The sequence below is a fragment of the Nannospalax galili genome, unplaced genomic scaffold, assembly GCF_000622305.1.
Source record: "Nannospalax galili isolate Female #2095 unplaced genomic scaffold, S.galili_v1.0 scaffold135, whole genome shotgun sequence".
Taxonomy (NCBI): domain Eukaryota; kingdom Metazoa; phylum Chordata; class Mammalia; order Rodentia; family Spalacidae; genus Nannospalax; species Nannospalax galili.
The window spans coordinates 2,091,021-2,104,542 of NW_008338998.1; the positions used below are offsets into that span (position 1 = coordinate 2,091,021).

Consider the following 13,522-nt stretch of genomic DNA (forward strand, 5'->3'; position numbering starts at 1 on the left):
GCAATAGTTTACTGCTCATAAAATCTTGAAAAGGGTCCTTGTGACTCTTCTAACTTTTTGAGCTTCCTGAGATTTGTAAGTTTCCTGAGCTTTCCCAGCCTGATAAGTTTCACTCACTTCCTAAATCTTAAGAGCCTCTCAGGAAGTGTCCTAGTTACTTTCTATTGATGTGGTAAAATACTCTGACCAGGGGCTGGAGAGGTAGCTCAGCAGTTAAGAGCACTGACTGCTCTTGCAGAGAACCTGAGCACAATTACCAGCACCTATATGGCACCTAGCAATCATCCATAACTCCAGTTCCAGGGGTATTTGATGCTCTCTTCTGACTTCCACCTGCATTGTAGGACAAGGGCACACTTAAATACATGCAGACACTACATTCATACACATTAAAAAAAAAAAAGTAAAAATAAAGATAAAACACTCTAAACAAAACCAATTTGGGGAACACACAGTTTATCTCATTATCTGTCAGGACACAGTTTATCACTGAGGAAAGCCAGGGCAGGAACTTGGGGTAGGAACCTAGAAGCGGGAACTAAAGGATAAACCACAGAACATTGCTTACTGCTTTGTTTCCCCCTGGCCTGTGCTCAGCCTGCTTTCTTATACAACCTAGGATCACCTGGCAAGAGGTGGCACCACTCCACATTCAGTGTGGGCTGGGCCCTTCCATATCACTCAACAATCAAGAAAATGCCTCCCAGACAGGGCCACATACCAATCTGACAAAAGAAATGCCTCAGTGAGGTTCCCTTTTCCTAGTATGTCAAGTTGACAGCTGCAGCTACCTAGCACAGGAGAGATTGTTTCAGTTCAGAGTAAACAGCTACAAAACAATGACACTATCTAAGAAGAATCTAGAAAAGCATTTGTGTGTGTGTGTGTTTGTGTGTGTGTGTCCCTAGAACATCAAGTACAGAAGGATCTAGCTCAGAAGGTTCTTTGGCACAGAGTCAGAGTTGAGTATCATCTTGAAGCTCATTGCACTACTCAACTTTCTCTCATTGTAAAAGCATACCTGTGCCAATCAATTTTAAAAGAAGGCAGGCTTATTTTGGCTCGAAGTTTTAGAGATTTAAGTCCATGGTCAGTTGGGTGTGTTGCTTTGGGGCCTAAGGCATTACACCATACCAAAGATGTTCACCTATGGCAAGGAGGAAGAGAGGGAGGGAGGGAGGGAGGGAGAGAGAGAGAAAGAAAGAAAGAAAGAAAGAAAGAAAGAAAGAAAGAAAGAAAGAAAGAAAGAAAGAAAGAAAGAAAGAAAGAAAGAAAGAAAGAAAGAAAGCAGGGATCCCAATATCCCCTTCTAGGGTATGCCCCATGACTAGAAAATCACATACTAGGCTCCATCACCCCCACTAGCACCCCAAGCTGGGACTTAGCCTTTAACACATCAGGCCTTTGGGCCTACACTTGTCCAAACCACAGCACTCACGCTTCGAGATGCTAGAGGCAGTTTTGCAGTTCACTGTTTCAACAGAGCCCAAATTATTGCAGGTAGTATGTGCATAGAGACTAGACACCAAGGCCTTTCTTTCCTCTAGGAAGCAGTTTATTTGTGCTAACACCTGGCTTCGGGAGATAGTTCTCAAAAGCTGAGCCCTGAATAAAGGAACACCCAGCCTTTTACACCTTATGTTAGTTTCCCTTTATACTTCAGGTTGCTTTGTCTCCCAAGTATGATAGCACACGTATTCTGATTGGGTGTTCGGTGCTACAGGATCATGACTGGCAGAGTTATGTATCTGAACTCAGGCGTAGACCATGTTGCATTGTTTTTTCTTTGTTCTGGGAAATTCCCACAATGTCTGTCTGTAAGTACAGTTCATACTCTAGCTCCTGCTTCTGCAATTGCCTGTCCACAGTTGGAAGGTGCACTTTATTTTGATGGTGTGTGGGAAGCCCAAGAGCCTGGGGGCTTTATGGTGAGGAGCATGGGAGTGCCCCCTGCCCATCATTCTACTCCGAACTGTCATCTTCCCTAACCTGACTCAACTTAAGATATTTAAGCAAGGTATGGAGATTAATTCGTGGCAAGGCAGTCCTTACTCCCTAAGTTAATGGACCTAACAAATACTTCAGTGGAAATTTAATAGTCAGGAAGGGAAAAAATTTGAAAAGCATCTCCTCTGAGAGTCTATTCCTTCTTGGAGATTCCTAACATATGTTCAAAAGTTAAAGGACTGGGGAAAAGGTAAGAGCCTGTCTGAGCTTCTGTATTGAACTCTTCCCCCAGCACAAGCCATTGATTGGATTTTTAAGGAAAAGCAAGATGTAAAATCAAGACATCTACTGATGTCTTTGGCATTGATTCCAGGCAAGGTCCATGCTATGGGTACACATCCTGCCTGTGAAGGATGGAGTTGCAGAAGAGCTCAGAGCTTCTTGACCACCATTGGCTTGTAGCTCTTCACCTTATATTAGCTTCTTGTGGCTTCCATATCAAGGATCCACCAGCTGAGTGGCTTAGAAACCTGTTTGTTGTCCCACAATTCTAAAGGGTAGACCCAAGATCCTGGAAGGTTTGGTTCATCCTGAGTCTGTGAAGGAGGTCTGTCCTTGCCTTCTGGTAGTTCTTGGACCTGTGGCAGCGTATTCCCAGTGTGTGCCCAGTGTGCATGTTTATTCTAACTTTCCCCTTGTAAGGAATTCTGGTCTAACAAATTCCTATTTTGATATCATTACTTCTATAAGGGGCCCAGTTACATATAAGATCACATTTTGTGGTGGTAGAAGTTAGGACTTCCACATGTTAATTTTAACGGCATCACAATTTGACCCATACCAGGTACATTACAGCCACATCCCTCATACAGGTACATGTGCATGCTGAAAGAAGTATGTGAAGAGGGAAGTTGCCTAGATTTTAAGAGTCTCCATCCTGAACTCCAGAGATGGGCTGTCTCCTTTACAAGCAGGGAATTCGGGTGCAATGCTGAATGTCTATAAATCTCCAGGTCCACCTGTCCACTGGGGACAGTATACCTTCCAGAATGTAGCTTTGGACAGAAGCTGACACACAGTTGATACTATGCACATCTTCCCATCTAAAGGCATGTCCTCTGCCGAAGGACATGGTCACTCCAGTGTTTCTCCAGAGGCCACAACAGTCCAAGCGGGCATTGTTCCTGCTTTAAGGAAGTGAAGAGCCCTGTCTCCTGCACTTGCACTAGCTTCTCAGAAGTCTGCATGCCGGTCAATGTATAAGGAAAGAACATATCACATCACTTTACTCCAGCCCACTGTTTACAAGATCTACATGAATCTTTGCAGAGTACTCTGCTGAAGGCTGTGCAGGGCTGTGTGAAGGTCATTGTCTCTTTTCCAAGCTCTCCAAGCTCTTGCCTTAGTATCACAAAGACACCATTCACCTAATACATCATCTTTGCAAATATCAACATTTGCCCAGATTTGTCCAAAGAAAGGGAATATAGAGCTAGATAGAACTCAGACTAAAATCCTTGCCCTTCTCAGCTTGTATTTGAGAGAAAGGAGACAACCATGATCAACCAGGTAAGTGATGTTTGCATTACCTAGTGTGTGCTGAACACCATCAGCACATTCATGGAGAAAGGAGAAAGGAGCCAGCTAGGGCTAGAGCAGGAGGCCTTGAGCTCTGTCAAGTTCAAGGAGGGAGCTCTGGGGCTGGAACTACTGACCTCTGTTCTCGTTTTCTCCTCTGTCCTCAACATGACCTCGTAGGAGTGACCACAGTGCTCACCATGACAACACTCAGCATCAGTGCCCGGAACTCGCTGCCTAAGGTGGCCTATGCCACGGCCATGGACTGGTTCATTGCTGTGTGCTATGCCTTTGTCTTCTCTGCGCTAATCGAATTTGCCACAGTCAACTACTTTACTAAGAGAGGATGGGCCTGGGATGGCAAGAAGGCCCTGGAAGCAGCTAAGATCAAGGTAGTCACTTATGTCTTCCTCCTTTCTTTCAGCTTCCATTGATTCTGAGCCAAATATGAGACAAGTGATTTCCCCTTCCTGTCTCTCCCCTCAAAATAATTCTTCCATTTACATGTAAGGCCTTTACAAGTTCTTACAGCAGGTCACTTGTCTAATATATTTTAAATCACCAATTTCGTTCAAGCAAAAAGTCTATTATACAAATGACTTCGGCTTATTATATTGAAGTCTGTTATTTTTGTAAGTCATCCAAGAATGACTTGTTGAAGTTTTAACTGTGAGATTCACTTTCCAGCCTGTTCTTTGCCACTGAGTCACTCACTGTGTCTTCTTTGAGGTGGTCATCAGGTTGTGCAGAGGACACACACGTATAATAGACACTGTCAGTCAGACAAACAGACCCAGAATATGATTTGATTCACTCTGGCTCTGAGTGTGAGTGGTTGTAAGAAGTTGCTCTGTTCCGATGATCATGATTCACTAAATATTTCAAGGTGACTTTGCCTAAATCTAAGAAAGAGCTTAAGGAAAAGAGTTGCATTAGGTCTCAAGCTGAATCATTTCCAAAGGGAGATGAGGAAAAATGTACATACATGGAAAATAAAACGATCTTTGACAAACTGCTAATTATACCATATATAAAACACATATTTAAGCAAGTTCTTTGTGCTGAGAGAAGATGAAATCAGTGCTATTGGGGGAAGATTGAAAGGAAAGCCTAACCTGTCCTCTGGAAGTCAGCATGAAAGGAGTTAAGAAGGGTTCAGATACAGGTGGAATTAGATGTCCTGACCTCCCGCCTCGGGGCCACACACAAGCACTCTCATCCCACTGAGGATGCCTGCTTCTGTTCTCCCCTCAGCCCTTGCCTGCTTTGGGATTGGATACTGCATTTCTTTCCCCAAGAAGAGTCATAGGCTCTGACTTTACCATGGATTGTCCTTGCTTCCAAGGCAGCAGTCCATTCTCATGCCCTGTGCTATTCCAGAGCCCCACCTTCAAGTCCAGCTCACCATGTCAGAACTTCCTTCTCTTGAAGACAGGAGAGAAAAGGCTGATAAATAGATGGCTTCATTGAGAGTGTGCCACAGTCTAATCTTTAAGTTTTCTTTATACCTAAGGAGCAGTTTATGAAAGCATGCTAACCCCGAGCTTATTCATCCAAGCTCACTAGGTATCTGACCATTGGGTGCACTTGCCTAAAGGTTGTTGCTTCGACACAGTGCTTGTTCGGGTTTTTGGGGTCTGCAGAAACAAGAATGATCTGATTGTAGTGGATGATCTGTGGAGATCTGTGAAAATATTTGTGAAGACAGGTTGTCTTCAGACTTTGAGACTAAAAATAGCAGCCAAGGCAGCCATGGAGGTTGTTTGTTGGAGAGGAACAAAAATGGAGTGTGGGGAGAGGGTGCTACCCAGAACCACCCCATGCCAAGAAGACATGTTTGCCAGCTTCCTGGACTTTAGATGTTTACCGGATGCCTGGACAGATGTTTGCTAGTCTGCCACTGGTGATAGACTAGAGCTGGCCAAGTCTGAATAGAAGGACTCTTGAGAGGCCATTGAACAAATCAATGCAGCAGGCCCATGACTGAGTGCAGGTAGACACCGAGGACAAGGGCAGCTGGAGAGATCTAACATCAGCTGCTGACATGGCTTGGAGCAGGCTCCATGTACTATTCTGTCCTAGGTCTGTGTGGAGACCTGGGAAGCAGCAGATGACAAGAATGTGGATTGGTTAATCTCATGCACAGTGTGCCATAGTCATTCCTATGAAACTTCAAGATGATGAGCTGCTTCCTGGAAGGCTTTGGTGCTGCCCCCACCCCCATGCTGGAAGGGCTCTGTGCGTGCAGCATCACATTGTCAGACAGGCCAGGCACACTACCCAGGGAGTGAGTGTGAATGTATATACCTAATGGTAATCTGCTGTTGTAAATTGATGATTACTTAGAAGCTACAAGAACTTAACAAAGAAAATAGACTGTGCTTGCCATTGCTTGATGTTGATATGTGAAAAGGGAGAAAGTGAGATTTGGCGGAAGATGCTGCTGCTCTATGCTCAGACTCAGCAAAGCCTCAGATCACCCATACTGGAGCTCTAGAGCAAGCACTCTGGGGACATGGCAGAGAAGTGATGCTCCTTTGCTGTTAGATGTGTATCTCCTCTCCAAGGGAGGTTGTACCTAGAGATACAAGCAGCTTTCTGAAGGGAGGCTGTCTTTGAAAGAGCTGGCCACAGTGTTCACAGCTGAGCAGCAAAGCTTTTCTGGAAGAGAGATCCAAGAACCTACCTCCATGTCGACCACACCCGCTGGAACTGTACTGAGCCCAGTGGTTCTGCACTCTTCATGCTCTTCCCTCCTAGTTAAAACACTTGGCATCATGACACAGTAGTGTGGCTGGTTGTCCGTATTCACAGGTTCCGTATCTTTGGATTCAACTAACCACAAATCAAACTGCTGAGGAAAATATTTCAAGTACTGAATGTTCACAAAATTTGTTTTCTGGTCCTTTTTCCACTAAACAATACAGTATAACAGCTATTTATATTGTGTTAAGAACATGGTGGCTAAGAACCGTCCTTAACTCCAGTTCCAGGGGAATCCAAAGCCCTCTTCTCATCTCCACAGCATTGCACGACACATGTGCACTCACATACATGCAGGCAATGCACTCATACACATAAAATAAAAATAATAAATAAAATATTTAAATAATTAGAAGTTATCTATATATGCTTTAAAGCACATGGGAAGATGTGAATAAGTTATACGTAAACCCTAAGCCATTTTATATAGGTTACTTGAACAGGTTGGGATTTTGATAACTGTGGAGTCCTAGAACAAATCGCCCAAGGATACTGAGGGATAGCTTTGTCTTCTATTCTATTCTTTTCCTGACTCCCAGAGATGAAATCTGTTCAAGCAGTAAGTCATACTTAATGATTTCTTCTGACAGACCAGCATGGAGCTTACATGATGGTTTTGCAGCATTGCCCACTTCCCTCCCACTCTGCCCTTCCATGGTCCCCAGGGGGTCTCCATAATCCCTGTACCTGGCTCAGCATTTGCTTCACCTCTGTATTCACCTGCCTTCCCTTGCTGCTTTTCCTTTATACATTTTAGTTTGTTTACATTAGTGATTGTTTTCCAAATTTTAATGGATTTTTTGTGTGTATTTCATACAGAACATACCAAATAATCTTACTCATCTTTATACGTGCACCCAAAATGGCACCCTCCCATAGCCCCCCCTCCCCACTGGAGCCCATATACTCTGTCATCCCTGTCACTGCCCACTGTGTTGTCAGTACCTCCAGCCATTCCCCAGTGCAAGTCCATCCACTGAGGCTAGCCATCCTATCTAGAGTTCCTTGTTTTAGGAAAATCAGCTCTTCTTCATCTAGCAGTGATCAGTTGCCGACATTCCTTTAGATAAGATTGGGTCTGCTGTTCATTTTCCCGGTTCTATGCTGGGTTACTGTCTGCCTGAGTTTGCATGGGACTTGTGTATGCTGACACCATTGCTATAGAATCATATGAGCAGGTTCCCAGGAGCTTGTAGGACTCTGTTTCCATGTGGTTATGCCCATCCTCCCTGGGTCTAACAGTCTCTCCACTCCCTCTTCCTCGATGGTCCCTGAGCCTTGGGTGGATCAAGTTTAATAAAGGGGTCTTGTCCAAGGACCATCATTCAGCAGACTTGATCTCTACACTTTGGCCATTTGTGACCTTTTGTGTTCTTGGTCCTCTGCAGCATGAGGGAGCTTCATTGTTGAGAACTGGTTCCTTAGTGTCCTCTTCTTTACCCCTGTTCTATGTTCCATGAGCCTTACGTATAGAGGTTGCATTGCAGATGTGTCCCTTAGGCCTGGGAAATTCATAGACAATGTCTGTGTGTGACCCATTGTGGTACTTGGTAATTGTCTCTGACTGGTGCAAAATAAGCTTCTTTGATGCGAGGTAACTGGGATATTTGTCTGTAAATATAAGGATATATATTTTGCACATAGTGAGAAATCATATTAGTCTAGCAATGTGATAGTCTTGGGGTTTTCTAGAATTTCTATGACCATTCCAAACATGTGTATTAGATTATATTACCACACTTGATTTTCTTCCCTTTGAGTGGGCTTTTAGTCAAAATAGGTAGCTGTTGATTGCCCCCAAGACAAAAGTGCCACTAATGCAGCAATGGAGTATGCTGTGCTGGCCATTTATTGGTTGTTGGTTATTGTGGTTATTTGATTTTGAAGCTGGTGCTGGATCATCCTTTGATGTTTTCCCTTGGCACTTCCATAGTGTTCTCCAAAGCTATGAGAGCTTGCCTTCAGGGGCAGTGACTTCCTGGTCAGTTTCAGCTCTATTTCTCCAAATCCTGTGTCTGACGTATGTTCTGTCTTTGGCAGTAGGGTCTTACCTTCAAGTTCTGGGAGGCCATAAAGGGCTGTGGCAACAGCTTGAGTAATTTTGGGAGTCTCTTGGCCCACCCTGGACAACAGCTGAAAGGAAGATATCTCCTGTCTGGCACTGTTTCTTGTTATGTAACCTTTAGTTATATACATGGACTCTTAAAGAAATATACTGATCATGTTACTCTTTGGTTATACTTTCCTTTTGAGTGTTTAAGACCATACAGTTGACCCAAATGAACCAATTTATTTTTACTCTTAAGGTCAATTGAGTACCTATTCCTCAGGGGTCACATGGGCTAGGAAGGAGCCCTGGCTCCTTTCTTTTAGCAGTTCTATCTATGTGAAGATAAGTCAAAGGTTCTGCTCGACCGTGGCTGGCTTCACGTGGAAGCATGGAGGAAATGTTTTCTCTTTGTAGACCCTCCCCTTTGTAGACTGGACACTGGTTCAAGTCCATCTGGTGGGGTCTCCTTGGCCTCCCTGAACAAGAAGATAGTTGACTCATCACAGTTACAGGATATTTTGAGAGATGCTCCTTATTCCCCTGGAACTTAGTCGACCTTGGAGGGCATGGAGAAAAACTGTCCTTTAAGTCCCTGTGACTAGATTAGCATAGGCCCCAAAGTATGGCTGTTAAATATCCAAGAAGGTTAGTTCTACCAGTCTGGTACTTTTAGTTACCATGTGCTATGCAGATAAAGCTTGGGCAAAAACCAAACATTCTCAGATTAACCTTGACTAGACATGTATTTTGTTCCTTGAACTAGCTGTAGGTATAATTTGTTAGTAGGTTGTTGGACTAATATGGTTCCCTCTGGTTTTTTAAAACTTCTCCCCATTTCTTCCTTGATAGTACCCTTCTCCTATGGTCCCATCTCTCTTGAGCTTCTCCTTTCCCTTTATCACTAAGGTTCCTTCTATAACCCTCCCTCCCCCAACCCATTTAAATAATCCCATTTTTATCCATATCTCCCTTAGTAGCACCTGTTTCCTAACTTTCTTCTCTCTCAGGATCTTTCTTTTCCTTTACCTCCCTGGTTCCTTTTCATTATCCTGGTTCCTGTAGTTATGTTTGGATACATACTCACTTACAAGGATTTGGTGCTAGGATCTACAAATGAGTGAGAACATATGTTGTTTGTTTTTCTGAGTCTGTGTTACTTTACTTAGTATAACAGTTTTGAGTTCCACCCACTTACCTGCAAATTTCATGATTTCATTTCTTTACTGCTGAGTAGAACTGTTATGTAAATGTACCACATTTTCATTATCCACTTGTAGTTGAGGCACACTTAGGTTACTTCCATCTCTTAGCTATTGTGAAAAGAGCAACAAAAAACATGGATGTACAAGTGTCTCTGCAGTAGGATGAGTTCTTTCAGTATATGCTATTAAATGATATAACTGGGTCAAATGGTAGGCTCATTTCTAGTTTTTAGTGGGTTTTTTTGTTTGTTTGTTTTTTGTCTTTTTTAAGCAGGGTCTCCCTGTAGGCCCAGCTCTCCTGGAACTCACTGTGTAGACCAGACTGGCCTTGAACTCACAGAGATTTGCCTGCCTCTACCTCCCATGTGCTGGGACTACAAGTGTGCACCACCACGCCTGGCTCAGTTTTAGTTTTTAAGAGTTCTCCACACTGCTTTCCATAGGGGTTGAACATGTTTGCAGTCCCACCAGAAGTGGATGAGTGTTCCCCTTTCCCCATATCCTCTCCCATATTTGGTATCATTTGTTCTCTTGATCTTAGCCAGTCTGACTGGGGTAAGATGAAATCTTAAAGTGGTTTTAATTAGCATTTCCCTAATTACTAATGATGTTGAACATCTTTTAAGATGCTTCTTAGCCATCTTTACTTCTCCTTTTGAGAACTCTCTGTTTATTTCCTTAGCCCATCTTTTAATTGGGTTACTTGTCTTGATACCCTGTTTTTTGAGTTCATTATTTATTCTGGATGTTAAACCTCTGTCGGATGTGTCACTGGTGAAGATTTTCTCCTATTCCCACTTGGTGGATTTTCTCTTCACTTCGTTAGTTGTTTCTTTTGATGTACAGAAGCTTTTTAGTTTAATGAGGTCCCATTTGTTGATTCTTGACCCTGTTTCCTGAGCAATTGATGTCTGGTTTAGAAAATCTTTTCCTACACCTATACTTTGTAGGTTATTGCCAATGTTTTCTTCAAAGAGTTTCAGAGTTTCAGGCTTCACATTGAGGTCTTTGATCCATTTGGAGTTGACTTTTGTGCAAGGTGAAAGATAGGGCTTTAGTTTCATTCTTCTACAGGTAGAGATCCAGTCTTGCCAACACCATTTGCTGACCGTCCTGTCTTTCCTCCAGTGAATGTTCTTGGCTCCTTTGTCAAATATCAGGTGGATGAAATTGAATGATGTACTCATATTTGGGTCATCAATTTTGTTCCATTGATCTATGGGTCTATTTTTGTGCCAGTACCATTTTGTTTTATGACTATAGCTCTGTAATATAGTTTAAAATCTGGTATAGTAATCCCCCCCGCCCAGAAGCAGTGTTCTTAGTGCTCAGGGTTGCTTTGACTATCTGAGGTCTTTTGTGCTTCCGTATGAATCCTAGGATTTTTTTTTCCAATTCTGTGAAGAATGTCATGGGGGTTTTGATTTGCATTGCATTGAATCTATAAATGGCTTTTAGTAGGATGGTCATTTTCACAATATTAATTCTTCCAGTTCATGAGCATGGGAGGTCCTTCTATCTTTTGGTGTCTTCCTCAGTCTCTTTCTTTAAAGATTAAAATTTTTCATTGTAGAGGTCTTTAATGTCTTTGGTCAGGTTTATTCTAAGATTTTTTTTTGTGGCTATTTTGAAAGGGAGTGTTTCCATGTACTCTTTCTCTGATTGCTTGTTATTGGTATATCGAAAGGCTACAGACTTTTATAGATTAATTATGTAACCTGCCACTTTACTGAAAAGGTTAATCATTTCTAGGAGTTTTCTGGTGGAATTTTTAGCTTCTTTTAGATATAATATCATATTGTCTGCAGAAAGGGATAATTTCAGCGGGGCATGGTGGTGCACATCTTTAGTCCCAGCACTCAGGAGACAGAGGCAGGAGGATCTCTGTTAGTTCAAGGCCCGCCTGGTCTACATAGTGTGTTTCAGGCCAGCTAGGGCTACAGCGAGACCCTGTCTCAAAAAGACCAAAAAAAAAAGGATAATTTGATCTCTTCTTTTCCAATTACTACTTCTTTAATTTCCTTCTCTTATTGCTCTTGCAAGAGTTTCAAACACTATGCTAAAGAGGAGTGCACATAGTGGACAGCCTTGTCTGTTTCCTGATTTTCCTGATTTTAGTGGGAATGCTTCCAGTTTTTCTCCATTTAGAAAGATGTTGGCTGTGGATTTGTTGTATATGGCTTTAAATATATTGAGGCATGTTCCCTCCAGTCCAGTTCCCTCTAGGACTTTGAAAATAAATGAATGTTGAATTTTTTCAAAGGCCTTCTCTGCATCTGTTGAGATGACCATGTGTTTCTTGTCTTTGAGTCCATTTATCTAATTTATGATGCTTATTGATTTACATATATTGAACCACCCCTGCATCTCTGGGATAAAGCCAACCTGATCATGGTGGATGATCCTTTTGATGTGTTTCTGTATGCAGTTTGCAAGAATCTTGTTGAGAATTTTTGCATCTATGTTCATTAAGGATATGGGTCTATAGTTTTCTTTTTTGGTTGTATCTTTACCTGGTTTGGGTATTAGAGTGATGCTGGCTTCATAGAAGGAATTTGAAAGTTCTCCCTCCATTTCTATCTTTTTTTTGAATAAATTAAGTAGTATTGGATAGAGATCTTCTTTAAATATCTGGTAGAATTCTGCTGTAAATCCAACTGGTCCTGAGAATTTTTTAGTCAGGAGGTTTTGTATTACTGTTTCAATTTCCATATGTGTTATGGGTCTGTTTAAGCTGTTGATCTCTTCTTGGTTTAGCTTTGGTGGTTCCCACGCTTTTAGATACCCATCCATTTCTTTTAGGTTTCAAATTTAGTAGCATATAGGTTTTTAAATTATTCCCTTATAATGTTCTGGATCTTTTTGGTGTTGGTAGTGATGTTTCCCCTTTCATCTCTGAATGGGGATTTGTTGATTTGGAGGTGCTCTTTCTTTCTTTTGGTTAACTGGGCTAGGGGCCTGTCAATCTTGTTTATCTTTTCAAAGAACCAGCTTTTGGGTTTGTTGATTCTTTGTATTGTTTTCTTTGTTTCTATTTTGTTAATTTCTGCTCTGATTTTTGCTATTTCTTTTTGTCTGCTGGGTTTGGATTTCATTTGTTGTTGCTTTTCAAGTGTCTTGAGTCACAATGTTAAGTCATTTATTTGTATTCTTTCTGATTTTTTAATGTAGGCACTTATAGCTATAAAGTTCCCTCTGAGGACTGCTTTCAATGTGTCCCAGAGGTTTTATTGTATTGTATTATCCTTTTCATTTAGTCCCAGGAATACTTCTATTTCTTTCTTAATTTCTTCCTTAACCCATTCATCATTCAGGCGTGTGTTGTTTAATCTCCATGTGTTCATGTAGTTACTAGGGTTTCTTCCAGTGTTAATTTTAAGCTTCATTACATTGTGGTCTGATAGAATGCATGGAATTTTTTCAGTATTTTTGTATTTGTTGAGGCTTGTTTTGTGCTCCAGTATGTGGTTGATTTTGGAGAAAGTTCCATGGGGCACTGAATAGAAAGTATATTCTTTGGTGCTTGGGTGGAATATTTGGTAGATGTCTGTTAGGTCCATTTGATATATGGTATTGTTTAATTCAGATGTCTCTCTGATAATTCTCTGTCCTGTTGACTTATGTAATTGAGACAATGGGGTCTTGAAGTCTCCTACTCTCAATGAGTTGGGATTAATCTGGGTCCTAAATACTTGCAGTACTGTTTCTGTGAAGTTGGAAGCACTGGAGTTTGGTAAATATATGTTCATGATGGTAGTATGTGGGAAGCGAGCACAGCCGAGCCAGCCAAAGATGGAACCCTGGCTGGCTGCCAAACCTCGTGCTGTTTACTTCAACTCTTGGCTGATTGCCAAGGCTCGTGAATCCCGCTTGTTTACCCCAACTCTGAAGTATGGTGAGCCCAAAAACAGGTGCTGCCAGCCTGATGATCTTGCTACGTGGCTAATGAGCTGCACTCTGCCTGGCCGCTGCACGTGTGTGA

General features: G+C 42.1%; 1 protein-coding gene across 5 annotated transcripts in view; it reads left to right on the plus strand.

Moving 5' to 3' along the window:
• Positions 1 to 13,522, plus strand: part of Gabra5 (gamma-aminobutyric acid type A receptor alpha5 subunit) — a 124,132-nt gene that overhangs the window by 105,480 nt on the left and 5,130 nt on the right. For all 5 annotated transcript variants that reach the window (XM_008833636.2, XM_008833635.2, XM_029563800.1 and 2 more), the window contains one exon: positions 3,706 to 3,917. In XM_008833636.2, coding sequence (XP_008831858.1) covers positions 3,706 to 3,917 — 212 coding nt within the window. The remainder of the gene's footprint in view (positions 1 to 3,705; positions 3,918 to 13,522) is intronic.